Source organism: Aspergillus aculeatus (genome assembly GCF_001890905.1).
Source record: "Aspergillus aculeatus ATCC 16872 unplaced genomic scaffold ASPACscaffold_4, whole genome shotgun sequence".
Classification (NCBI taxonomy): Eukaryota; Fungi; Ascomycota; class Eurotiomycetes; order Eurotiales; family Aspergillaceae; genus Aspergillus; species Aspergillus aculeatus.
The window spans coordinates 1,867,674-1,893,768 of record NW_017962979.1 but is presented as its reverse complement, the minus strand read 5'-3'; the positions used below and the strand labels follow the sequence as shown (position 1 = coordinate 1,893,768).

Genomic DNA, 26,095 nt, shown 5'->3' with positions numbered 1-26,095 from the left:
TCGCGACAATTCGCCATCGCCCCCCGGCTTTCTACTGCATCCTTCCCTGCTCCTGGACAAATCCTGCGATGGCGAAGGTCAACTGAACCGACGAAATATCATTAGTGCCTTCGATCAGTGCAGACCTTTCTTTCCAATGCCTGTTACGCTCAATTGGTCTGATCCTTTAGCACGCCTGCAGTCAAATTGCCTCCCAGCGTATTCTGTTCGTTGGCCACGAAAGGGAAAAAAACCCACGCACGACACCAACAATCCACTTAAGATCACTGTTGACTTACTCGTTACCATCGACCGTACCAATCACCTTATCTGCTCTTATCACGCTTGACGATCTTAGACGCGGGGTTCCAGCCCCTCCAGCCAGTCAATCGCCCGTATAAATTTCCTGCAGTGCGCACTATTCTTTAGCGCATTGAAAAAACAAATCTCAACGTTTTGGAATTTTAAAACTGAAAAAAAAAAGAATGGAAATGGCTTCAACAGGTCTTCCCGTTGAAGAGCCCTCTTTGAAACATGGGCTGAAGCCGATCAATGTTGACAGTGTTCACGAGCTACAAGACAGTCCTACGGACAGCGGCGGCGAACAAGAGCAGCAGCGAGCACCGGATTCCTTCGACGTTCAATATCGCACGACAAGATGGGAGATTTGGGCCTACTATGCGTGCGTGGAGTATGATCTCCTGGCGGAATAATTGCTAAACAAATACTTCCGACGATCTTTTAGTTACTATATCGGTAACAATGGGTTATCCTTGTTCAGTGAGACTCTCTTCCCCAATTGTTGCTGCAAACGGCATCTGCATGAGGATCGGTATCATCGGCAAGAAAAAAGATCACTCTCGAGTCGTCAGGCTAACAGCAATTCACAATTGCAGACTTTGCCCCAACGGCGTTCCAGAATCTCTTATCGCAAGCCGCAGGCGATCAGGGAACGTTGAATTTCGCCGGCCGCCAGCGGTCGGTCAATAGTATCGTCCTCCTCTGCAACGGCATCTCGTTTGCGATCCAGGTGGTCGTATTCTTGGTTATTGGCAGTTTCGCCGACTTCGGGAACTGGCGGCCGAACATCTTGATCGTGCTGTCGATCATCGCGTGGGCGATCGGCTTTGCGTGGCTGGGGGTCCACGAGGCGGACAAATGGAGCGTCGGCGTGGGGTTGTACATCGTCGGGCTGATCGCGTACCAGACGACCCTCACCTTCTGGACGGCGGCGTTCCCGGGCCTCGCCAGGAACACGATCGAGATGCGCGATGCGGCGGATGAATATTCCGCGGGCCGCATCTCGAGGGAGGAGTACGATCATGCGGACTCGATGAAGCGCACCCAGCTGTCCAATGTGGCCTTCTACGTGCAGTCGGTCAGTGAGCTGGTCATCCTCGCCATCATTGTGGGCATCATGTTCGCCTTGCATGTCAATGCGAGCGAAGCGAACAACAACTGGGGGTTGAGCGTTCTGATCGCCTTCGCCAGTGGCGTTTGGCTGCTGGTGTCGATACCATGGTTCGTGCTGGAGAAGCGTCGGCCGGGACAGGATCCGGAGGGAAACAATATCATTGTTGCTGGATTGAAGCAGCTTGTCCGTGCGCTGAAGGATATCTGGACGTTGAAGCAGAGCCTGATTTATCTCGTTGGTATGTCTACCTGCATCTCTGAAGTGAAGGTGCCTGGACTAACTGCAGTGCACTCCTAGGTTACTTCCTCCTCGGCGACTCATTGAACACCACCGTGACCGTTATCTCCACCTTGCAAAACAACATTGTGTCGTATAATTCCCTTGAACTGACATATGTCTTGCTGGCTGGTATCGCCGCCCAGGTTCGTAATTCCTTATATCGTGCGTACATGCTGGGGCCACCTGGAATCTTAACAACATATCCAGGCCGTCGGCATTTATACATTCTGGTATTTCCAGCGACGCTTCGACCTGACCACCAAAACCATGTTCAACATTGTTGCCATCGCCATTATTCTCCTCGACGGCTGGGGCATGATTGGCATCTGGACGCAGAAATTCGGATTCCACCATCTCTGGGAAATCTGGGTAAGTACATTCTCCGCCCTGTCGAGGTCCCGCCCATACACTTTCTGACCAAGGTCTCCGGGATTAGGTATATCAAGTCTACTACGGGTTGCTTGTTTGCCCGTGGTACAGCTACTCCATGATCATGATCTCCGAAGTCACCCCGCGGGGCCACGAGTTCCTCTTCTTTAGTCTGTTCAGCATCATCGGCAAGACCTCCTCCTTTATCGGACCGCTGGTGTCGAGCGCCATCATCGATGCCTCGCCGAGTGGGAATAACTCCACGCCATTCTATTTCCTGTTTGCGTTGAGTTTGGCCAGCTTCGCGGGGCTGGCTTTCTTCCTTGATTTGAAAGAGAGTCAGAAAGAGCAGGAGGAGTTTCTGAGAAAGAAGAGGAAGGAACCTGTGGTTTAAGGATGCAGATCGATGGCAGTAGATTCGTTTTTGGCCTTGGAAGAAGGCATTGAGGAATCAAAATGAATGATACACCGAACAAAGCCACTGAGGCCTCGGATCCGAGGATCCATAGATGCAACTACGAATCTTGCATTGCACGCCATTACTACCAATCAGTAAAAAAGTATATCAAAGGATCAAGACATAGATCTGCTAAAGCACCGCTAGAGTCCTCATAGTCCCCAGTTCTGAGCGCCGGAAATTCCCAAACAGTAGCGGACCCTCCAGCAGATTCTACATAGTAACATGTCCAGATCCAGTATGCATGCCCCACAAAGCGACAGTAGATAGCCCCTCCGACGGATAAATTCTGCCACAACAGGTAGGCATAGGCGGTGAAGCATGCGGCGGACCCCTACGCCCGCTTGGTGCCCGGCAGGCAGACCCATAGGTTGCCGCTTTAGCAGGACAATTCTGCCACCGCCCAAATTAACCACTCTGCTCGGTCGTTTTTTGGAGATTGGTTTTCTGCATTTCCAGAGATTCTGGGAATCTGTCGCTGCGAGGTTCGTTAGCTTCTGCTGGGTTACGGCGGTCAGGTAGGCGGTAACACCCCCCCCCCCCGGGGGAGGGGGGGGGGTGTTTTCTGCCATTGAACAGTTTCCCAGGTCGCTTTTTGCTGAGCCACCACCGCCCGCGCGCCCGCAGGTACCTTGTTTCCTGCCACCGCCTAAATTGAACAGTTTTCCGGATCGTCGTTTTTTGGGCCTGGAATGTGGGGAGAGCCGGATTTCCTGCTGCGAGGTTCGTTAGGTTCTGCTGTGTGGGCGGTGAGGAGGGCGGTAGTTGGCGTGATTCGGCCAGTGCTTTATGCTTTGTCTACTTGTAGTAGACCCTGCCTTGTCAAAATGATGGATAAGTTAAATTGCGGGTTTCTACTGCTGCTTAGGGCTTAAGAGGGTGCTTGGGGCATGATTGATGCTCCAATGTGCTGCCTTTCTACGCTACAAGGTAAATCTTTCTTCTTCTATTCTAGCTTGTCGAATTTCAATCCTTCCGGGTCCCTCCACTTTAAACTATCTCTTTTGCTGGAACTTGGTGAATCTCTGGGAAGAATCGTCGAACGCGCCGTGTTGGGAAGTATAGACTGCCGAACCAGGATATCATTAGCATTGATAACAGATGGCCCGATTTAAGATAAGCGGGCCCCAGCCTGGTATACAAGGAGTAATCTGACAATACTCCCGTCTTCCCCTCACCGGCAAGGGAGGCAATGTCTTGTTTGATTCTTCCCCGCTGCAACCTGTCGGCGATTTTGTCCAATACTATAGGTTGCGCCCATAGCTATCAGGCGCCTTATCTTCTCTCAAGGGCACTAAGTATGCGCTACTAGATATGGTAATGGTCTTCCAGTATAATTATGAATTGAGCCATGCGCTCTACTCATTGTCCTCTTCCATAGTTCTATCATAGTTCAAGTGTCCCCAACCGATCCTCTCACCATGACCAGCCCATTTCCAGCTGTAAATAGCATGTCCTCATTCTGGCGGTCGGAGCCCGATCCATTGGACAATCATCGTTCCACCGACGCTCTACCCGAAACCTGCGACATTGCCGTCATCGGAGCTGGCTACGCCGGCGCATCTACTGCTTATCATTGCTTGGAGCGTGCGACTGCCGGCGGAAAGAGGCAGCCGTCCATCATCATTCTTGAAGCACGGCAGGCTTGCTCGGGGGCTACCGGACGCAACGGTATGAAGCTTCGCTCATGAAGTAGTTCTGGATCATGAGCATTCGCTAATTTGTGGGGCGTCCATCTGCCCCGCGGTTTGCACAGGTGGCCATCTCAAGCCCGATGTCTACAGCCGAGTCGGCAACCTGGCCAATGAGTACGGAGTCAAGGCGGCGGCCGAAGTGGCCGCATTCGAGATGGAACATGTCTCTGCAGTACAGGCCTTGGTGGAGAAAGAGAAGATCGATTGTGATATGGAAGTGAACCGCGTCTGCGATGTGCACTTTGACCCAGCCCAACTTGCCAAGGTCAAGGCGGGTTATGATTCTCTGGTCGCGAAGGGGGTAAAGTCTGTAGAAGATGTGAAATTTACCGGGCTGGAGGCTGCTGAAGCTGTGAGTTTATCGCAATCATGTTCCGTATGTATGCACATGCTTAGGTCCGCCGACTTTGGCAGGTGTCGGCCGTCAAAGGAGCTCGGGGGTGCTTTAGCCAACGCACCGGGCGCCTGTGGCCGTACAAGCTTATCATGCACCTTCTGAAGCTCGCCATTGCCGCCGGGGTGAATCTGCAGACGAACACCCCGGTACGGCAGATCTCTAATGACCCGGATGCTGAAGGACGATGGACCCTCACCACTGACCGCGGCTCGATTCGCACCAAGACGGTCATCTTCGCCACCAATGCATACACTGCTGCCCTTGCACCACAGTACCGGGACAAGATCGTCCCCGTGCGGGGATTCTGCAGTCGCATCGTGGTTCCAAACCCACCTACTGTGCCCATGGACTGCTCGTATACTCTGCGCTTCAACGCCTGGGACTATGACTACTTGATTCCACGTCCTGACGGTAGTATCATCGTGGGCGGTGCGAAGTCCACCTTCTACAAACAGGACATTCCCAGTTGGTACCACAACACTGATGATGGCCGGGTGGTGGACGGTGCGACACGATATTTTGACAACTATATGCAGCGTACTTTCCACGGCTGGGAGAATACGGGGGCATATACGGACCGTGTGTGGTCAGGAGGTAAGCCCTTGTTGATCGACTTGTTGCGTCCTATGGTCGTTGGGCTAATGTTTGAGTAGTGATGGGATATAGCAGTGATGCTCTACCGCATGTTGGACATGTGCCAGGTAAACCCGGTCAGCTCGTAATCGCTGGTTATAGTGGTCATGGCATGCCGCAGATTTTCTTGTCTGCGCGGGGCATCGCACGGATGGTTGTGGATGGTGCAGCTTATGAGGAAAGTGGAGTTCCACGGCTGTTCAAGACAACCCCAGAACGGTTGGCGAGTGGTCGGAATGATATCCTGGCGTATGTCAAGAGCCCGGATGTGGGAAGTAAGCTTTAGCTTCCGAGGACCTGAATATATTCTTGACGGTCAACATTGGAAGAGAATGGTTATAAAGCAACTAGGATGCAATAGATTGACTAGCCAGCTGTTGCGTCGGTTGAAACGAGGGGCCGGAACTGGAGTGGAGATGCGGAGTAAACAGACCAGGGACAGCCGCTGCGGAGAAGGTCTTCACCGCCTTTGATCTCCGCGCCGAGATTGGAGTCGACTCTTTCTCCTTTCCTTTTCCTCTCTTCCATCATTCCTCATAGCATGTTGCATTTATATCAACGATGATTTTATAATCAGTTACAAGTGACACGATGCCCATCTGCATCGAGTGCTCATATCCAGTCTCCCATCTGTACAGCACCTACAGCCGTGCTGATGACCGATCATTGGGTAAAGGAGTTCGCCTGACTCAATGTCCGCGCTGCCAGCGCTTCGCCGACAAATATGTCGAATATGACTTTGTCGTACTCTTCATCGATCTTGTCCTGATCAAACCACAGGTGCGGCTCTTGCTCTGCAAATTGAACCCAAAGCTAAATGTACCAGGTATATCGCCATCTGCTCTTCAATCGATTAGGAGGCTATGACAACCAATTCGATGTAAGACCACCCACTGTCAACACTTTATCACTCAATAGCTGACGTTCTCAGCGCTCCATCATCCGTCTCGGGATCCTCCTACTCCTGTTCGATGTCTACCTCACCTGGGCTCGCATTGAGAAATCGCCCTCCATTGTCGATACCTTCCTTTGGCGCGCCCCCGTCATCGTCCAATACCTCTTCTTCCTCAGTCTGAACGCGCTTGCGACGCTTGCTCATCATCTCACCATCCGTCTCCTTGCCTCGATCCTCGCCCCAACGCCCCGGGGTCACGTCGCGAAGAGCAATACAACAAACAACACCGGGACAGAGGCCTCTCATCCCTCCACCCCGGTGCTACCGTCATTTCCAGCCTCCCAACTCTCCCCGGCTGCCACACCCACCCCTGCAACGATCCTCAGCCCACCTAAGCTCATCCCGCAGGGCTCATCTTCTTCTCTCCAAGATCCAGCAACAACAACATCCACTGGCACCATCACGACAGGCAGCGAATCTCAAACCCCAACCCCAACCGCCCACTCCCCCCCTCCGCCGCCGCTCCGCCGCTCCTCCACCGGCCCCGCCCAAAACATGGCCATGAACATCCCCATGGGAATGAATATCAAGCCATTGCCCCCACCCTCCCCTGCAAGCCCCACCGCCATCAGCACCGCGCTTCTCGTCAGCAGCTGCGCGAAGCTATTTCCCATCCTCCTCGTCATCTGGGGCCCGGACGGCAGCGGCAACGCTTTCACCACCACCACCACTACCACCGCTTCGCACTCTGCCATTGATCAAATCGGCAGTAGTGCCAGTACTGGCTCACCCACAGCTTTCGACAGCATCCTCACTCCTGTCGCAGCAATCACCGCCGCCATCACAACAGCCACACAGACCTCCTCCACATCATCGTTATCATCATCATCGTCGTCACTTTCCTCCTCCCTCTTGGACAGTATTGTGCGCGCACTGCCAGAGTCCGTTCCCACCGGCTATCTCGCCGAGTTCTTCGAGTTAATGGGCTCGCTGCTGTCCCTGGGTGCGGCGGATTCGCATCTTGTGCTACTGAGTAACATTGAGGCACTGTATATCCTGCTTGGATGCGGGTATCTGCGGGCCGTGGCGTTGGCGGTGACGGGGTTGGTGGCGCGGTGGTCAGTCCAGAGAGTGATCTTGGGGTTGGTCGGAGTTAGTTAACCTAAGCTTAACGGGAAGCATCAACAAACACAGATCCATGCTTATCTTTTAGCTCCTCTACCTCCACCTCCGTATACGCAACATACATATAACTCCCCCTCGCCCAAGAGAAGAAAAATGTAGGATACAATCATGATGCAATTCGCGAATCCGCATAACTCAAAACAACCTTCACCCGTGCCAACGAAAACCTATAAACTATGAACTATACAAAACGTTCGAGAAACATGAGAAAATCCCTTGCAAAATTCACGGGGGTATAATCCCATTCAACCCTCCCCGCCAACCAAGCCAGGACGGGCCCGTACGTAGCATATCACCAACACTTCTAGACACCCACCCTGCCGATCCACCTCGACATACATCATACAAAGGCCTCACTTCCCGAACTCACACTCCTTCAACACAAAAGCAGGATCGCAAGTCAAAGAGGGATTTACTCAGGCACCCGATCAGGCCGAATATCCGACCTCTTAGGCGCGATAAGCGGATGCCACTGCGCGAGGAACGTGATCGCTACACATAACAGAAGAATCACATGTCAGTATTCAGTTTTGGGGGCCTGGCCCGGCTCATGGAGGGTATGGGGGAAAGACATACCCCACATCAGATAACAGCATACGAAGGATAAGATCAGGGTACTTCTGAACACACTGTTTTCGATTATGTTATTAGTTGAGGTTTGGTTGAGCGGATAGATTGCATTCTCTCTTTGGTGGTAAGATGGAGGGAGTTAGGGGCGAGGGGAGGGTGCGATGAACATACGTCTGATTCTCGCCCTTGGGGCTGAAGATCCACGCCAAAACGGAGGCGATGACGACGACGATGAGGCCGATGATGATGCTCCATCTGGTTGTTTTGCAGCATGGGTTAGTGGGTGGGTTTGAGGTTCCGGTTATGGAGATGTTGATGGACGTGGGTGAAAGGGCATTCAAGCCTGCTTGCTGCTTGGTACTTCCAAGCGCACTCCTGGTGGCCGTCCGGGGAATGATTTGCGAGGGCCGGGGGTGACTTACCCGTTCGCCATCTTGACTATAATCGCTTCGGTATGAGATGTCTTCCAGAGGTCGAGGAGAGAATCTGTGGCGAGAGCGTAAGCACCAGGTCCCGATTGGCAGATACGCTTTGTGGTGGTGGAAGGAAGTACAATTATTGTTCCGTACAGCGTAGGGCCAGCCTAACTATGTGCTTTTACTCCTGTTGTCTCGGGGTGATATTCGGAGATAGATTGATTGTAGGTGAGAGTTGCTGGCTGAGTGGTTGGTCTGGGAATGTGTACTGCGCTGTGGGTGTGGAGTGCTGTTGGTTACTTTGATTGTTCGAGGGGTATGGATTGCTATTGCGAGGTCGGGGATGTTGTGTACGCTTCGGGGGTAAGGGTGGTTCGGAAGGCCAAGTGGATATGGAGATACGAGCAATTGGGATACTTGGGGGTGAAGGACGGCGAGAATGGTTGTCGTGGCAGGCAGAGACCGACAGACCGACAGGATGATGATGGTTATCGACACAGAGGTGAGTTATCGGCGGAGCTTCTCCGAAGAGGTGATGCTTGCTTGCTTGCTGCTTGCTGGCAGCTGGCAGCTGGGCAAAGTGCCCGCCTACACCGCCTGGGCCCGCCTACACCGCCTGGGCCCACCGCTCACCGCCCTACCGGCCCGCCGTTGGGGCCTGGGGCAGGCATCGTTGGCCTAAAACGACATATACTACAGTCCAAACTACAGTCACACTACAAAAGGTGTAGTCAATCTGATCGATGTAACCACCTATCGAGGGATATAGAACACTGCCACAAAATCAAACAGGGGCTGAATTAACAGGGGCTGCGATTCCAACAGAAGCAAACGATAAGACAAGGAAATTTACAATTTGAGCGGCATTTCAAGCTCCCTCACGGCTCTTGCGGTAGCTAGCCTGTGTCGAAATGCACGTCAGTCAAGCACCAAGAATATCCGGAATCCATGCACTCACCTCTTGTTCAACCTGCAAGCCGTCCACGACAGGAGCCAACTCGCTGAGTATCTCATAGGCCCGCTTGTGGAACTCGAGCTGCGCGGCGATCAAATCGGCCAGGTTGCGGAGGGGCTCGGGGGTGTCGAGAACCTGGTACATAGTCAGCCATCATCCACCAAGTTCACTGCCATCTAAACATACATTCTTCATCACGCTCACGGCTTCCTCAGTCTGTCCGACGAACTCGTCCTCCGCCTGCTCAATCTCGGCGCGAGCCTCCTCGCTCAGACTGTCCCAGTCTCCCTTGACCTGAGCCTTCTTAGCCGCCTTGATCGAGTCCAGCATGAGACGAGCGTTCTCGACGTTCTTGCGGGCCTTGGCCGCGAACATCAGGTTTGTGTTCAGCGTGGTGTTCCACCCAGCCAGGAAGCGCGACTGGATCTGAGCATCCTGGGCCAGACGGGCCTCGCCCACCTTTTCCTCGGCGAGCGCGTACTTCTCCAGGGCAGTAGCCAGGGGGTCCTCGCCGTGAGAGGATTGCGCCAGGGTCTGGGATCCGGCCAGCGAGGCGCGAGCGATGGCGTGGTTGAAGGTCTTGGGCTGGGGCTTGGCCGAGGGGGGGGCGACCAGGGCCGCCTGGGCCTCGGCAGGCGACGAGGCTTGGGAAAGAAGCGAGACCTTCTCGTTGATCGTGCGACCGAGATCATTGAAGGATTCACGGATGTTGGGAGGGTAGTCGTAGGCTTCGTTGGAGTATTGGGAGCTAGGAGGTTGGGACGTGAGCAGGTAACATTCAAGACCGGGGAATACTTAGATGCCCTTACGTGACCTGGAGGAGCTTCTGGTGGACAATCTTCAGCGCATCCACGCGCTTCTCCAATTCGATGTATTCATCGGGAAGCTGAGTCCGGTCTTCTGCCTGACCGAGTTGCTCGCGGATCATCTGCTGAGTGCGCTGGGCAAAGGGAGAGAAGCTCGCGCTGAATATCCCATCGAAGCGAAATATTAGCGTGAATGTCTGATCGATGATGGCAGCTCAAGCTCGTGCGCAGCCGCTGGGAAGAGGCTGGATACGGAATCCACTACCAACTCCTGGCACAAGCCACACTCAGGAGAAGGACGATCATTTATCTCACCTGAGGTTCTTTCCGAACGCTGAGAACTTGTCCATGGTGAAAGTCGGTACAGTCCTACTGGTAGATATTCAGTAGAGGCGATGCAAAGGTTTTTGTAAAAAGCTAAGATAGCCTATCTGTGGCTTGCAGAGGCAGAGTGTTTTGAGATGATCGCAAGCGTCGAGGCCACTTTCCGTCGGTCTGACACCGCCTGGCCCCGCCACGGTTTCGTGCCGGCAATTACGCTTCTGGAATAGTTCAAGTTCCCGCCTGGCAATAGCTTGGTTGGAAGAACAATCAATCCATGGGCGATGAGTTGGCAGCAGGCGGTGGGAGAAATCGCTTGCAGTAGCACGCTTAGGTGGCTGGAGTAGATCATGCAGAATCAGGTCTCTGACTACTTAAATTCACTTGTTAGATGGTCATGAGTCATGAGTCATAAGTATTTGTTTATAGTCATCGTTGCTCGCATAGTCATCATTATCTTCGCCAAATGATCGTCAAACTGGGCTAGTCAAATAATACAGAGAGAAACGCAGTCAAGCTGTTATAGTACATGATAAGAAAGCAAAGGGAAGAACAAAATAGGAAAAGAAGATCACAGTTATTATAAGAAACACCGAAAGGGTAATCGATAAGTCGTAAGTCAGCGTCATAAAAGCAAGAATTTGTATAACACCACAACTCGACCAGACTACGTCAATGTCGCCATCATCGCACGCATCATGCGGGAACTTGGACCTAGAAAGGCATTAGCATCCAAATGGGTGATAGAACAACATATGTTTCGTACCTCTACGCTCTCTCTTCACTTCATGAATCTCCTCCGCAACCCCATCCCCAATGATCTCCGTGTCTCGGACATACTCTCCGCTGCCACGTCGCTCAAGCGCATATTCCCGCAGATCTTCGTCACTATCGCGGGGCCGCACCACAACTGCCAGGGACCCAGCGTGAGTCTTGCTAGGTTGCTCCTCATAACGCTCATATCTGCGTACTGGTGACGATCGACGACGGGGTCGTCCATGCACCGAAATGTCTCGGGTACGTGATACAGTCCTGGTCACTTTCTTTTCCAAAAGCTCACCATGGGGGTGGTGGTAGTGGTGGTGGCGCGAATGAGATCGATGCCGTGACGGAGACGCCTCGATGATAAGAGTGTCGTGGCTGGTTCTAGGGGTATAGGCCTCCATCGGAACTCGCTCCACAGTTCTGTCTCGACGGCGGGCGCGAACTGGGGACGGCGAGCTGGTGTGGATAACGCGTGCTTTAAAATCATGCAGTTAGTGCCTGCTGCCTGCGGACTCGAAGCGAAAGGGTGACTTACTCTCGGTCAGGCGCTTGATCTCGCGACTTCTCCCGATGACCTCATCAATTTGTTCTTTGGACAGAGCCAGCTGAATGACAACCATTTTACCCTTGGACCAAAGATGTCAGCTTATCGATCGGTAAAATAGACTCTAGACCTTCTTTTTTGTCCAAAGCGTGAAAGAACTGTATACACACCTCTTCCTCATACGGGTAGCCAAGCTCGCGGATTGCAGTGGTATGAACCATCTTGCGGGGCATGCGAGTCTTGCCTTTCCGAGGATACGGTTTTTCCACATCAATTTCCTCCACTAGTCTCTCACGAAAACGACTTGCTGAGCGACGGGGACGTCCTACGCTCCGTTCGCGAAAGCCCCGGTACTCTTCCTCTCCATAGTCTCCTTCCGCGATGCTGATTTCCTCGTAGTAGTCTGGTTCGCGGGTTCGATGGTAAGATCCCCGTCGGGGTGGCGGGCTTGGAGACAATCTGGGAGGGCGGTCACTGTAATAGTATTCATCTAACTTGCGCGCAGGGATCCGATCGAAGGTGTCTAGGGAGGATTGGCGCCGGAGAAGTCGAGGTCGAGGCAGAGGGCTCTCCGCACGACGGCGATCGTAAGCAACCAAAGGACCAGATGAATGGATCAGATGATCGTCCTGGTACACGATGTCCGGGCGACGAGCAGGGGGGCCGTAGCGGTCTTGTTCTTGTAGGCGGTATTCGAAACGTTCATTTTCTTCAAATCGACGGGGGCGATCAAGCACCGAGGGGGCGCGCGAACGGTGACGGTGGTGACGCTCCCGCCGCTCATGCGGGTAGCGGTCATCGTCAAGAGCCCCCGTGGAGCGACGGTAGTCGCCGTAGCGAGACATGTGTAATACGGCGGTGTGGTGATGAAGAAAATGACCTGAAGATACCAAAGGCAGATAAGGGTGACTGACTGTTGTGACTCGGGATGAAGTACGAAGTATGGATGAATGAGATGGAAGGATGATTAGATTCAACCGTGGGTGACGACAGCGGCTGACTTTTGGCGGGCCGCAGTTTAAATCAGATGGCGGGGCAGGGTTGATAATCGATCGAGTCGATAAGGCAGTTTTCGGAAGTATGAGTATGAAAAGTGCTCTATCTCACAGACTGCAACAATGGAATAATTCCCAGTAGTGGAGAGAATCGAAGGACTCTTATATATCCTCTGGCAAATATCTGCTGTGAAGGAGAAAGGGGGAATCGAAAATAGACTGAACAAATTTCATGGGAAAGAAAAGACAAAATGAGAAAAGAAAATAGAAATACTGTACTCGAGTACATACACAGTTACAAAACTAGGTGAGTGACGTTTGGTGGAGAAGATTACCCTTGCGTATTGGTATGTTAGTTGGTATGGTAAACTCGAGTGATCCGCACCCCTCGCCCTGCGATTTTTCGGCAGGATCCACGTGTAATCGTCTCGTTAAGAGTCGTAACTGAGTGACGGTGGACGGATTGCTCAGCTCGATTGCTCGCCTTCCCCGTGCGGTAACCGCGTGTGCTTCTGATGGCCACTCACTTCCTCAGTCACTCACTCCCTCAGCTGTATTGAAACTCCTCTGTCCTGTTCATTCCTGGTCTCTCACCCTGCAAGTCACCCTCCACCCAGCCGCCTCGCCCTCGAGTCTGGTCCTCTCCATCTTCACGCAAATCGCAAATCTCGAGGCGTAAGCAGTGCAGCGCATTGCTTCCGTCCAGCTGTCCGCCCATCAGTACATCATGCATCAAACCCTTTGTGGTTGGGTGTAAAGCCCACCCACTTCCGACCAGAGACGGCTAGTCAGTGAGTCCAATACAGTAGTCACTGCTGGTTACCTACTGGTCGATAGCTCCCAGGTCCAGAGTTCCTCCTGTGGTCTACAGCGAACTAGGTCGATCCGAGACAGGGTCTCGACACTCCTGGTTTCAACCCAAGAGTTCCAGCCAGACGAGCATCACTCTGATACGGCAGTGCTTCCTCACAGGACGCGGTTACTGAAGCTCAGTGACCACCAACCACCAATCTAGCCGTTACACAGTGGTAGCCTTGCAATGACCACGTGCCTACGACAGGGGCGGAGGAACTGTTGTATGTATGACATCCCAGATCGATTCAGCCGCCTCCCCAGAGACTGTTCTGTGCAACATTGCCGTCTGTTTTCCGAGGCAACAGGAATGATTTCATTCAATCGGTCGGGCCTCAGGTTTTTTTCTTTGCAGCCGTGAGCGGGGAACCTCACCAATTGGCTGACTCGAATGGATCCGTCTTCTTTCGATGTGCATGAGACTGGCCATGATCAACAATACCTTTGAACTATAAACATTGAGTACTCATAACAGGTCGCAGAGTGGCCTGACCTTGGTAGTCAATCTGGACGCCTCTATTCTGTGTTTTCATCGCACACCGATATTGATGCTCTACCAATCAAACTTACTAAGAACCTCCAGACTCTGTTTGTTATCCACCTGGACAAACCCAGTACGGCCGTGGTCTTGTTGGCGTTGCCATATTGTTTACTTTCGCCGATCCACAGCGGGTCAGAAATTGGTCGAGACCGAAGCGACTGGGCAACAGAAATAGATCACCCAGGCTTACGACGGTGCTTGGGTAGACATCACTGATAGTGGAGTGGGATAGAGGTATCCTCGAATTGTAGCCTCGGCCGGGCAACGGGGAAGTAAGAAAGGGTTACTGTCTGACTCAAAACAACGGTCTCGACACTGGACCTGGAAGATTAAGTTACAATAATGGACATGACATGAGATGAGCCCAATTTTACCGCTCAAAAAGAGTATAGAGGATGCAGGCATTGACGGAAATGGTATGCCGCTCTAAATTTGCCGTGTCGTCTTTGACCCCTCCGGGTGTCTGCAGACTCGACGTTAAACTACAATCTCTTCCAGGCGCATGAGCCATGAAGAAAAACAATGGACAGTCCAGTGGAGGCGCAAATCCACTCACCCCATCCCAGCCTGTGGCTTTTCTGCACTAATGCCGAGCCAACAAGAACGGAGCCGAAGCTAAGGTACTGCCAACTGTTGTTCTGCGCCAAGTCTCCGTATAGGCATCTCTGCACGATCCAGTCTCCGTCCCTGCGCACAACAGCTCGGATTTATTGTCTCAGCCAGGACTGGCCCTACTGCTTGGTAGATCCGATCAGGCAGGAGAGTAATCTGCGATCAGGGTTTGCTATGCCAAATTCCGCGACTTGGAAAGAACTGATTGTTGTGATTGATTCACGGCGCAGATAACACAACTGAGCTTAAAGGTGCTTGGTAATCACGCACCCGGCATGAGCCCTCAATTACTCTACCCATGTCTGAGTCCCATTCGATCCAAGTAGCAGTTGAAGACTTCCTCAAAAGTCGCTCATTGTGACCGAAGCACACCTAAGCTATGACCTTGTTATTCCTTGTCTACAGCTCACATCCTTCCTTGCAGACCAACAAAGAACATCCTTGTTCTGACCGTGCATGCGAGATCCTCAACAGTGATATCTCCTGATCGCTGATCGGAGTCAAACAAAGGATGTGACCATACCAATAGGTCAGTTCTTAACTCTCATCGTTGTTAAGTCATCCTGATGATGACCCAAGCTCCAGGGATTAAATGCATGACACAGAACCTCGGGCCACAACAACAACAGAAGCCACAACAATCCCACACCTGCAGCAATCTCTCCAGGTTCGGAATTGTACTTGTCCTCTTACATGGCAACAGCGACAGCACCAATCAGAAGATATAAATATATCCAGAGCGCACCAGCCTCATAATCTTAGAACAACGATTCGAAGGCCTAGCCACCGAACCCAGACAGTCTAGATTCGAAAGAGGTCTCGCCCTGCCAGCCCAGTTCACAATCTAGCCTAGGTAATCGGTGGCGCAGAAACCACCGCGATCGTTTCTAGATCCCGGTTGCCAGCGATCAGCGGCAAATCAGGTTATATGTGCATGCATATATCTACATCGTATGCAAGCTGTGCGTCCGGCAATCCACTCGATGAATCAAATCTTGCCAGCTGGTTCTGGGACCGATTGATTAGGTCCAGCCATAAAGAGTGGGCGAGAAAGGAAGGCAAGATTGGCTGCGGAGTGAGTGTGAGAGCACGCTGTACAGTCCATCCAGCCCTATAAGTGCGAGGGAACCCTTGCTGATGCTTTTGTGAGTGATGAAGTCGTATGAAATAGGAGGCCTGGATGATACACGTAAAGCAGGAACGGAGAGCCCTACAAGTCCGCGAGCCATTTCTTGTAGACGCGATATCAGCTTCTACGTCGCTCTTTCGTAGCAGTGGTGATATCGGTGATATCCAATGCCACTGGGAGTGCCTGGATCGGCATCTCCATACTAAGCTTTAGCCAGACCTTCAGTGAGCTAGGTTCGACGAGTTCTTTTTGGTGCTAGTGCTTACGCGAGAGTGAGGACTGTGTCAGCTTACACTGAACTCTTCAATCAGAGGGATTTAGACGACCCTATCCCATTTGTGATTTGCTACTAGCTAGTCCAGTAATCAAGAAGTGCCTTGGAGAAAAGCCAGACCATCCCATTCCACTGGTTCACAGTAGGACCGCACGTCTCCATCCTCAACGACCAAAGCGTATAGAATGATCCGACACAGAGCCTTAGCATTAGCATAAGCTCAAGCAATCGATCAATCAGCCAGCCTGCCACAAACAGCCTCCCCTCCATAGCTCACAGCCCATTTCTGTTGATGAAACTCGATCCCCCCTCTTTCTCCTCCTTCCATCCCCAAAAATCGTAGCCTATGTACATGGTGTGGTGTCTACTGTCCATACATCCACCCACCATCGCAACAACCCCCCAACAGTTAAATGCCTACCCCTACTATTCTCCTCATCCCCGGCTTCTGGGAAGGACCGACCGTCTACACCTACCTCACCACCCTCCTCACAACCGCCGGCTACCCCGTGGAGACGGTCACCCTCCCCAGCACCGGCACCGTTTCGCCCGGCAACCCGACCATGAAAGACGACATCGCCGCCCTCCGCGCCGCCATTTCCCGGCTGGTCTCCCGTGGCGACTCCGTGGTGCTCGTCCTGCACTCGGCCGCCGGGTTTCTCGGCTGCGAGGCCATGCAGGGCCTTGATCGCGGGGCCCGCGGCGGCGAGGTCGGCGTCATCGGGATCGTGTTCCTGGCGGCTGCGGTGTTTCCTGTGGGGTTTGAGCATGAGCCGTTGCCGTTTGCTTGGGTGGAGGTTTGTCACTTTTTTCCCTCCCTGATCCTGGTGTCAACATTATAGTGGAAGAGGGGAAGGGGGATCCTTGGGTTCAAGGATTAGGGTAGTTAGGGTCGTGATATATGTGCTAATGTGTATGAATGGTTAGGACGGCGCATCGTACTGTGCGAATCCCGAGAAGCTGCTGTTCGGGGATCTGTCGGAGGAAGAGCAGAGGAAGTGGACGGAGGTGCTCAGGCCCCAGCCGGCGCAGGGCTGGGATGCCACGGTCGAGTATGCCGGGTGGCGGGATGTGCCCAGTGTGTATCTGGTGTGTGAGGCGGATCAGGCTTTGCCCGTGGGGTTGCAGGAGCAGTTGGCCGCTACGGCGGGCAGTCGGGTTGAGCGGTGCAGTGCGGGCCATGTGCCGCAGGTTGGCCAGCCGGAGAGGGTGGCTGAGGTGGTTTTGGGGGCAGTTGCGGAGTTTACGGGGTTGTGAGTTTGGGGGAGATGGTAAGGTGTGGTGGCTGCTAGGGGTGTGGTTGGAGTGCGGTGTATATGGCATATAGCATATAGTATAGGCCTGGCGTCTGCGTATGATGGTGCCAGGTGACGATGTCGTGTAAATACCAGATGGCTGTCTCGCCAGGATCCTATTCGTTATCAATAGGATCGATGCAACAAGGCGATATATAGATCATTAGACAAGTCATTGTTCTTTTCTATGGGGTTGGCCCAACAGAGATCCCTCCAAAGACTACCATTGCCGACATACACATTGGCTCATCGAGAATCCCAAGCATTATCATCTCCCTCATTGGTTCCCGCCGAGTTGCGCAACAGCCCGGCCCATCTCCTCGTCGTTGTAGATGCGGAATCCCTTCTCCTTGGTCACGCTGGCGAGCTGGACGTTCTTCGCGTCCAGCTTCTCCTCCATGACCTGCTTCAACGTCTTCAGAACCAGAGTCTCTGCCTCCGCCAACGTCAAGGAGCGGTGGTATTCGTTCTGCAGCTCCGCCTGTGCACCCTCGCTGCCGGAGCCAATCGCCTTGGCATCGTATCTATAGAATGTACCCGACGGCTCGGCGTGGTATCTAATGAAGACAGAAAGATTAGTAAGCCAGACACACTATGCAGCAGCCTGATGTTTCCAGCGCCGCAAAGGGACAAGATCCCATCGCCATCACGTACAGTTGAGGTCCATCCTCATCGATACCGGCGAGCAACAGAGCGACACCGAAGGGCCGGCTCATCACGCTCTCCTCGTCATCTCCCGTCTCTCCGAACCGCAGCGCCAGATCGCAGATCGCCTGGGTACAGCTCTCGACTCTGAGGGGTTCGGCGTAGTGGAAGGCGTGGTTCTGGCATTCGACGCGGGCGTGCTCGATCAGGGACCGGGCGTCTGCCTGCAGACCGGACATGGCGCAGCCAATGTGCTGGTCGACTTCGACGATTTTCTCAACGGAGGAAGCCTCGAGGAGGCTGGAGGTGACGCGCTTCTCCACGCCCAGAATGACACCTTCCGAGGTCGCTACCTGGTTCTGTTGTCAGACGGGTCCATTCCATCGCAATGACTAATATGGGGAATCGCATGAAGGGACACGCTCGTGCCGTTGGCAGGCGTTGGAAAGTCGGGTCTGTCGCAGAAGGGGATGGCTGAACGTACACCGATCGCAGTGGAGCCCAATTTGATAGCTTCAAGAGAGTATTCGACCTGGAAGAGACGCCCCTCCGGAGAGAAGGTGCTGCGAAAGTGACGAGGTTAGGAATTCGAGCTTGCAGATCCAGTAGACTCGACAGGGGGGTGACAGAGCTCGTACTTGATTCCACGGTCTGCGATGAGAAGCTGTTAGATGACCGCATCAGAGAGGAGGGTCTGACGGAGCTTACCATATTCCGATCGGGCGATGAACATGTTGGCTGTATGGGAGATATGAAAGAGATATGCGGGGTTGGAAAAGAAGACAGAGATATATTCTGGTGAAAATTAGAGATAGAATGGGGAAGCGTGATAAGTTGTAGGGTGTAGGGATGGGGGGTGGGGGGAGGAGAAGATGTTGGCCAGCTGCTCTTGGGAAGCTCGGGGCGAAGCTGTTGCGGGCTACGCAAGTCCGGCGAGTGCCTGGCGGAGAAGGCGGTGGTTGCTGCCCCAGGCCACAACCAGGCATCTATCGATTGCTTGGAGCTTGTCGGATTGCGTACCAAACTTCCCCGACTCCCAACTTTCCCCTCGACGTGTAATTGCGATCGTGTGCAATTCAATTTGTTCTCGCTTTTCGTGGCTCTTAGCTTCACCAAGAGGAGAATATCTCTCACTCTATTCTCACTCTCTCCCGCGAAACCAAACCAGCTCCTTTATGCTGCATGGTCCTCCCGATTGTTCTCACCCTGCGGGAGCATGTCCGTCAGTGACCGTCGCGCCAACTACATGAGCGCACCACGACCCCGCGTTGCCTCGAATCGCGTCGCTGATCCAGAAAGAGCTCCCATACGCAGCGGCGCCTCTCCATTGCAGTCGGAACCCGTCAGTCATTTTGTCGGCTCATCCAGCCCCAAACCCAGGATCCCTCGCGAACAGCAACAACAAATGGCGACCGACAGGCGGGCAGAGCGGATGCCGGGCATCGCGAAGGAAATGTCTCACGGTCGAACAAGGCATGCAACAAAGGAATTGCCAGCTGGACATGGCAGAGGGCTTGAGCGCTCACGGTCGAAGCGAGTTAGCCATGTCGATGGTGGCAGTCCCAACGCTCGCAGGAAGGAGAAGCAGCCGACCGAGGGTCAGTCAATGTTCCCTCAACATGCTCGTTCGCAAGTCAAGATTCCTCTTCATATGCTAACTATGAACCACCTGCAGCTCCTTGGAACCCGCAGGCTTCTTTAGTGCCCCATTCCACCGCGCCGTTGGCCTCTCGTGTCTCGGTTCCTCCGCTGGCATCCGCATTGCCTCCATCCCTACAGCCTTCGCCATTTCGCGAGCTATCTCCGGACGCGCAGGAGAAAGCAATCTTGGAAGATCTTCTTTTCACTTTCATGGGATTTGAGGGCCAGTACATCCATTACCACAGCTCGTACGACCCATCGGTGGAAAAGGATAGGTTGACGGGCCCCGTCTTTCAGCTACCGGCTGGTCTAGACCCGACCTTGAAGGATCTCACCCTTTCGACGCTAAAAATCGCGACACATTATAGCGCATTGGAGTCATTTGTCGAAGTACAAAGTCGGGCGGAATACGGCCAAGTGAGCCATGCTATGTGTGCTACGATCCGGAAATTGTTAAAAGAGTTTCTAGTGCTGGTCGCGCAGCTTGAAGGTGAACTGCTGAGAAATCCCAACTTCACGTTGCATGTTCTTCACCTGCAGACCATGCCTACTAGCCAATGCTTGGCTCAATTATACTCATTCGGTCAGGACCTACTCCGGCGAAACGGGCTCTTGGACCAAGACCTTGACGAGACCATCGACGACTTTGACGACGTTGATAACATTCTGGAACAGTTGAGGGAAGGCGGAGATCTCGTTCCAGGTGCTATGTCTAGTAAGAAGATATGCAAAGGCGGCAATGTCCTCCGTCTTTTGACTGAGCGACTTGCAACATTCTCAGGTGATCCAACCACGAAGGCTCTTTTGGAAAGGTTGCTGCGAGACGGCAGCCGGCCTTACATGGCTATGCTCAACGAATGGCTGCATCACGGAGGGATTAAAGACCCACATGGTGAATTTCTGGTAAAAGAGCAGAAATGGATCAAGCGCGAAAAGCTCGAAGAAGACTACACCGACGAGTATTGGGACAAACGTTATACGATCCGCGACAATGAGGTGCCGCCACAGCTGGAGACGGTCAAAGACAAAGTTCTATTGGCAGGCAAGTACCTTAATGTCGTACGAGAATGCGGTGGCGTTGATGTCAGTAAAGAGGTCAGGGATGTGCCCAAGACTCTAGATGATCCTCGCTTCTTGGAAAATGTCAATGCGGCTTACACATATGCGAATGCCTCGTTATTGAACCTTCTCTTGACCAAGAACTCGTTGACGACCCGCTTCCGTTCTCTCAAGCATTACTTCTTCCTGGATCGCTCCGACTTCTTTTCCTACTTCCTCGAGCTTAGCGATTCTGAGCTGCGCAGGCCCGCCAAGGATGTCAATGAGAGCAAGCTCCAGTCGCTTCTCGACTTAGTCCTACGTCAGCCCGGAAGTATAGCCGCTCAGGACCCTTTCAAAGAAGACGTTAAGGTGCGTATGAATAAGGTCGGGCTCACGAAATGGCTGATGCAGGTCGTGAGCGTCTCCGGCATGAACCAAGATGATCCGGAGGCGGCACTCGAAAAATATCAAGCCCCTTCGACGCAAGGTGGAGAAAATGATACGAAGATCAATGGATTCGATGCGCTCGAGCTCGACTATCTGGTACCCTTCCCACTGTCTCTCGTTATCAGTCGGAAGACAGTTTTACGGTATCAACTTGTCTTCCGGCACATCTTGTCATTGCGCCACGTTGAAACTATGCTCGGCGCATCTTGGCTGGAGCAAAGCAAGGCCGACGCCTGGCGACACAAGTCCTCTGACCGACGATTGGAGACGTGGAAACGACGCGCGTGGACCCTGCGCTCGAAGATGCTGTTATTCATCCAACAGCTGCTCTACTTCTGCACGGCGGAGGTCATCGAGCCCAATTGGCAGATTCTGATGAACCGGGTGAATGGAACCGACGCAGATGGTTCGGAAGTCACTGTCAACGGTACCAAGCAGGCCAACCGTACGGTGGATGAACTGATGCAGGACCATGTGGATTTCTTGGATACTTGTCTCAAAGAGTGCATGCTGACCCAGGCCAAACTACTGAAGGTCAGTCGAGCTTACCCAGGCTGCCCCTCTCGCTTGCTTACAGACTACCTAGGTCCACCATCGACTGATGATAGGCTGCAATACGTTCGCTAGCTGGGCCGACGGCAATCTCAATCGCAACCTTGCCTTGGCCGACCCCGACTTGTCTAGGACAATGGGTCGTGAATACGATCCCACGCGAGTTGACAAGATTGACGAGTCGCTTAAACGAGTCGAGGACCATTTCAGCCGACATTTGCGGATCTTGATGGACAGGTGAGTATCAAAGTAAAAGAGATGTGGCGATTACTGACATCTGCTTGCAGCTTGAACTATTATGCCGCTACGGAGAGCGTTGTTCTTCTGAAGCTGGCACATTCTCTGAGTGCGATCAGCAAAGAATACTGAGCATTTTACGGGAAACATCCCTACTCCTCTCCTCGCCTTATGCTGTCTGCACGCGAGGCCAACACTTGCGGACGGAAAGTCCAATTCCCACACAGGCTTGTCCTCCAACGTCGCATGCAGTCTCGTGATCAAACGCACCCAGTCAAAGGCCTCGCCAGCGCACCCGCAATTTGACGGGCAAAGCCAATCCACCTCCTACAGCGTCGCTACCACCCCCAACTCTACTACGCTGATGAGTGAAGATGTGCCAAAACCCGCGGATATCGGTTCGACAACCCCTTCGAATCCCTGCGTATCAAATCCGCACATCATCGACCCGGCCACGCTAGACTGGACCTCATCTATCTGACCCCACCACTTCTCCTCAACCCCGACTTTTTCCTAATTCATCGATAAACCTTCGCGGCTCTTCTTAGAAGCCCCCCGGAATCCCGGAAGGTGTATATAGATCAACCAATCACACGACCCCAACGACCATGCAACGATGCTAATCCCCCACGAGCTCCAGAGAAAAATACCCAATGCCCATTTTAAGTTTAGCCTAGTTGCAATGCAACGAATTGAATCCAGCTCAGGAGGCGATGAATTAAGATTATCGTGATCTTCTACCTAGAAGTGTAACTGATGATAGTGAGACGATGGTACTTGTACACGTGTGTCCTTCTACAACTTCTGCTGCGCGTGCCTTTTCTATGGTTCAGTCCCGGTATCATAGACATAGCTGTCGGATCGGCGAAATCAAGAGAAGTAGGTAAAGGATACGTTTTCTCACTGCTGCTCATGCAACAACATAAAAAATCCCGAAACAGGATAGGACCCAAGACCCCATGGGTCGTCGGTCTATCTGGTGCTTTGAGAGTAGAGCTTGGGAGCCTACCGTATGGGTAGCTTCGGGTAAAACCGAGGTGCTGATGGCACCCTTCGGTAGATTCCGCTTCAAGACTTCGAAGGTCTCATTTTTGGGGGGGTATATACGAGTAGGACAGTGGGATGGTTGTATGCCAACGGCTCGGCCGGCTCAGCTCTAGGGTGGAGATGCCGGATTAGTGGTGGTGTTGGAACCGATACATTTTGGAGGGTCGGGTCACGGATGAGGTGTCATGTAATCTCGTGATCGGACGGTTGTGTTGTCTTGGATATGATTGCTGATTTTCTTGGGAGTGGGATTTTGGGTCAGGGATAAATGAACAAATGCTGGGACAGAAATGATTTTCTTCACTAGCCAGCATGCCGATCCTCATCCCCGACCGAGACGCACAGGCGTATACTGTGGTAGTTGTCATTAGTTACCGTAAATGGTCTTCCCATTCGGACCAACTCGTGGTCCAGCGAGCAAACGAAACACCGCTGAGTTCTTTACGATCAGTCAGTTGGGCTTTGGCAGACTGAGACCAGACCGATACGAGACGACAATGAACGGGGTGCCAAGCCGAGAACAACACGAATCATTATCCAAGTCTCTCATAGAACCACAAAGAAGGAGGAGAAAGTCGGAGGGAGAAAAACAGAAATCGAGAGGGAGGGTTCATTTCATTCTTCCAAGTCCCCGTTGACTTAGCGGGTCCAGCTCGCCCCCCCCTAAACTAAACTACCGAAGGGCGCGACGGGAAGGCCTCCAGCTTCCCGCGGCTGAACCATGGTTCTGGGATCGCACCCAGACCTGTAGCACTGCACTATACTGTAGGTTATCTTGTCCCTTGGTCTGGACTTAGTTAGTCGGTACTACTCACCTACTACGTAGTTGTACCGACAACTTGGATGTCTCTAATTCCAACTCCGTCTGACAATCCCTCTTGACGTGCATGAACTCCCTTCCCTGTCCGTGTGCAGGGGACGCTTAGAGGACAGAACATTAAGTTAACCCTCCCCTGTGTCTAGCGTAACCCTAATGAGCCATTTGGCACGGTCCATTTTCTTCACCCTTTCCCACAGCAACTGAGTCAAAGCCAAAGCCACCGCCGAAGTCGCTGCGCAGAGTCCTGTCTCAGGTGACCAGCTGGAGTTAGTTAGCGGAGTCAATGCTTCGTCATCGCTTTGTCCGCGGCCCATCGTCATGAGTAGGACATTCCATTGTGGTCAATCGGGCCGTCGACCCTGAAGAGGCTGCGCCGATGTGGCCAGTCGCTGTTATTTGCAGCCGGCCTTATGCCGTTCATGGTAAGTTTGAAGAGTGCACGTTCATTGGAGGCCCCAGTCGAGTGTCTCTCATTGTGGATGTGTTGGAATTAAGCCACCCGCGTAGATGACGCTATTGGTCTATTCTTCATAAGTAGTCGCATGCCTGGAACTTTACAAAATCTTGACGTCGACCCGGCCACCTTCAGGGGCTTTCAATCTCGTTTGTCGAGTGTTTCCAACACTGATTGCTGATTTTCCATTGCTTTTGCAATCCAGGAAAGGAGCGGTGTAGATGTGAATGAGGTGGGTTGAAATCAAACAGAAAAACTTTGATCGAGAGCAAAAAAAAATGTCCTCACGTCCTACTTGCGTTAATAATGTTAAGACACTACGAATACCTATATTTTAGTGGCCCCCTCAGAAAGAAAAAAGTGATTGACCTGGTGATCATTTACCGTGCCTGTGCTTCAGATCGAAATCTTCAGTCCCTTCTCCCAATCACCTTGGATGTGAGAATCTTCATGGTTTCATGCTCATTTGATCCCTGCTGTTATTCAAACGCGGAGCAAAGCCACCATCATGCTGGATATAGTGGCTGGCCAAAAGTCCGCGCTACTGCGCCGAACCCCTCCTTGGCTGTGTGCATGTTATGCACCCAAATAACCCTGCGGTACCTTGTGCATGACACCAAGGCCGTTAATCCGGACTGCCTCCTTGGCTAAGAAGATTTTCTGATCATCACTCTCCTCCGGTTTCCGATTCTTTTTGCTTTAGCCTTGGGTTTCCAATGGCCCTGGAAAGCAAGACATGCAGCCACAAATACTGAAGGTTTCTCATGTTGAAAGTCTCCGCAGAGATCGATCGCCTCAGTAGCTCGCTTGCATCGGATTTTAACGGAATAGTTCTTCTGTGTAGCCCTCACACAGGCTCGTAAAATAGCTCACCACCCCAACGCTCTGATTGTTCAGCTGGCACCTTGCTTCTCCTGAACCGATATGATCATTCGGCTTTAGAAGGGGCTGTTCGGCCAAGGGCAGAAAGGTATTAACGCAGGAAACGGAGGATGGTTCAGGAACCCGAGTAAACTGATTAGGCTCGGTAGTATTGGGGGTATTCTCAATCCGTGATTTGACAGGGTCAGGACGGCCTGGATCCTTCGCTTGAACTTTGTACTAGAATACAAGCGAGCCACTGTGTGACCGTACCGGTTGGCTCCCGGGCACTGGGCGCTGGACAGGCCCCGAGAAATGGGCACGAGGAACGTTGCCAGACTGGCCGTCTGCTTCCAAGGGTGGTATCGGAAGTACTGGTGACCCCTCCAAGAAGGCTTTTTCCGTCCCCTCCCTTCCCCTTTCCATACATAGTCGTGTGATCGTTTCAGCTCAGAGTGTCAATTCTGCTATGCCATTGAGGCAAAGCGCCGAGGTCTCAGCTATCATTGAGCATTGACAATGTGTATTGCAGAAACAAACGGACGATCTTCGTTCAGTATCCGACAGGCTGGATGGTGTATTTCAGGCTTTCTCTGCCAATGATTTTGGTTCTGGTCCTCATCAGCACCAAGCCTGACGCTGGGTATCGGGCTGAACGGGCTTTCCCACCATCCGTACATTAGTACGGGCAATGGAGTCCCGCATCCCAATACTTCGCTCAGCTCACACATAAAAGGCAGGATACGCACTTTTCCGGCGGGTTCAAGGAGATTTCCAACGCGTTATTTTCGGCTGCCACATCGATTCACTTTCATCCAAATTCGAAACGCACTATATATGTCTCTTCTTTTTGGGATCCCAGTGTACAAAGCCGTACCGGTTGACCGGGCACACCCGCTGTCATCCCTTGTTGACCCGGACCACTTCGGAGAATAAGACCTGCTCAAATCTGCCACAGGCTTGAAACATCAAA

General features: G+C 52.7%; 9 protein-coding genes across 9 annotated transcripts; 5 read left to right on the top strand and 4 right to left on the bottom strand.

Moving 5' to 3' along the window:
* Window positions 1–312: 312 nt before the first annotated feature.
* ASPACDRAFT_115406 (MFS transporter) lies at window positions 313–2,579 on the top strand. The gene is made up of 6 exons (XM_020195897.1): window positions 313–661; window positions 725–759; window positions 876–1,631; window positions 1,691–1,815; window positions 1,880–2,041; window positions 2,109–2,579. Exons 1-6 carry the CDS (start codon window positions 471–473, stop codon window positions 2,433–2,435), a joined length of 1,596 nt encoding a protein of 531 aa, XP_020058793.1. The 5' UTR covers window positions 313–470; the 3' UTR covers window positions 2,436–2,579.
* A 1,148-nt stretch (window positions 2,580–3,727) lies between these two features.
* ASPACDRAFT_115404 (NAD(P)/FAD-dependent oxidoreductase) lies at window positions 3,728–5,770 on the top strand. The gene is made up of 4 exons (XM_020195896.1): window positions 3,728–4,169; window positions 4,255–4,544; window positions 4,607–5,183; window positions 5,243–5,770. Exons 1-4 carry the CDS (start codon window positions 3,920–3,922, stop codon window positions 5,506–5,508), a joined length of 1,383 nt encoding a protein of 460 aa, XP_020058792.1. The 5' UTR covers window positions 3,728–3,919; the 3' UTR covers window positions 5,509–5,770.
* Window positions 5,771–5,813: 43 nt separating this feature from the next.
* ASPACDRAFT_1854430 (sterol homeostasis protein ARV1) lies at window positions 5,814–7,673 on the top strand (the record flags this gene model as incomplete). Its single annotated transcript, XM_020197388.1, has 3 exons — window positions 5,814–6,002; window positions 6,049–6,102; window positions 6,154–7,673. The coding sequence occupies 3 exons, from the start codon at window positions 5,814–5,816 to the stop codon at window positions 7,276–7,278; spliced, it is 1,368 nt and encodes a 455-aa protein (XP_020058791.1). The 3' UTR covers window positions 7,279–7,673.
* On the bottom strand, window positions 7,339–8,574 carry ASPACDRAFT_76851 (uncharacterized protein). Its single transcript, XM_020204804.1, has 5 exons — window positions 8,426–8,574; window positions 8,295–8,358; window positions 8,044–8,127; window positions 7,879–7,931; window positions 7,339–7,794 (listed from the first exon to the last, which is right to left on the bottom strand). Exons 2-5 carry the CDS (start codon window positions 8,303–8,305, stop codon window positions 7,715–7,717), a joined length of 228 nt encoding a protein of 75 aa, XP_020058790.1. The 5' UTR covers window positions 8,306–8,358; window positions 8,426–8,574; the 3' UTR covers window positions 7,339–7,714.
* A 446-nt stretch (window positions 8,575–9,020) lies between these two features.
* ASPACDRAFT_76850 (BAR domain-containing protein) lies at window positions 9,021–10,457 on the bottom strand. The gene is made up of 5 exons (XM_020204803.1): window positions 10,365–10,457; window positions 10,053–10,208; window positions 9,430–9,991; window positions 9,247–9,378; window positions 9,021–9,189 (listed from the first exon to the last, which is right to left on the bottom strand). Exons 1-5 carry the CDS (start codon window positions 10,397–10,399, stop codon window positions 9,157–9,159), a joined length of 918 nt encoding a protein of 305 aa, XP_020058789.1. The 5' UTR covers window positions 10,400–10,457; the 3' UTR covers window positions 9,021–9,156.
* A 338-nt stretch (window positions 10,458–10,795) lies between these two features.
* On the bottom strand, window positions 10,796–12,736 carry ASPACDRAFT_76848 (uncharacterized protein). Its single transcript, XM_020204802.1, has 4 exons — window positions 11,850–12,736; window positions 11,671–11,761; window positions 11,137–11,610; window positions 10,796–11,084 (listed from the first exon to the last, which is right to left on the bottom strand). Exons 1-4 carry the CDS (start codon window positions 12,522–12,524, stop codon window positions 11,038–11,040), a joined length of 1,287 nt encoding a protein of 428 aa, XP_020058788.1. The 5' UTR covers window positions 12,525–12,736; the 3' UTR covers window positions 10,796–11,037.
* A 3,759-nt stretch (window positions 12,737–16,495) lies between these two features.
* On the top strand, window positions 16,496–17,339 carry ASPACDRAFT_41277 (alpha/beta hydrolase; the record flags this gene model as incomplete). The annotated part of the gene is made up of 2 exons (XM_020200922.1): window positions 16,496–16,879; window positions 17,010–17,339. 2 exons carry the CDS (start codon window positions 16,496–16,498, stop codon window positions 17,337–17,339), a joined length of 714 nt encoding a protein of 237 aa, XP_020058787.1.
* A 315-nt stretch (window positions 17,340–17,654) lies between these two features.
* pup2 (proteasome core particle subunit alpha 5) lies at window positions 17,655–18,755 on the bottom strand (the record flags this gene model as incomplete). The annotated part of the gene is made up of 4 exons (XM_020202420.1): window positions 17,655–17,934; window positions 18,032–18,375; window positions 18,507–18,585; window positions 18,727–18,755. 4 exons carry the CDS (start codon window positions 18,753–18,755, stop codon window positions 17,655–17,657), a joined length of 732 nt encoding a protein of 243 aa, XP_020058786.1.
* A 699-nt stretch (window positions 18,756–19,454) lies between these two features.
* On the top strand, window positions 19,455–22,072 carry ASPACDRAFT_24633 (gamma-tubulin-complex subunit SPC97; the record flags this gene model as incomplete). Its single annotated transcript, XM_020199279.1, has 4 exons — window positions 19,455–19,620; window positions 19,698–21,685; window positions 21,738–21,940; window positions 21,991–22,072. 4 exons carry the CDS (start codon window positions 19,455–19,457, stop codon window positions 22,070–22,072), a joined length of 2,439 nt encoding a protein of 812 aa, XP_020058785.1.
* Window positions 22,073–26,095: the final 4,023 nt, after the last annotated feature.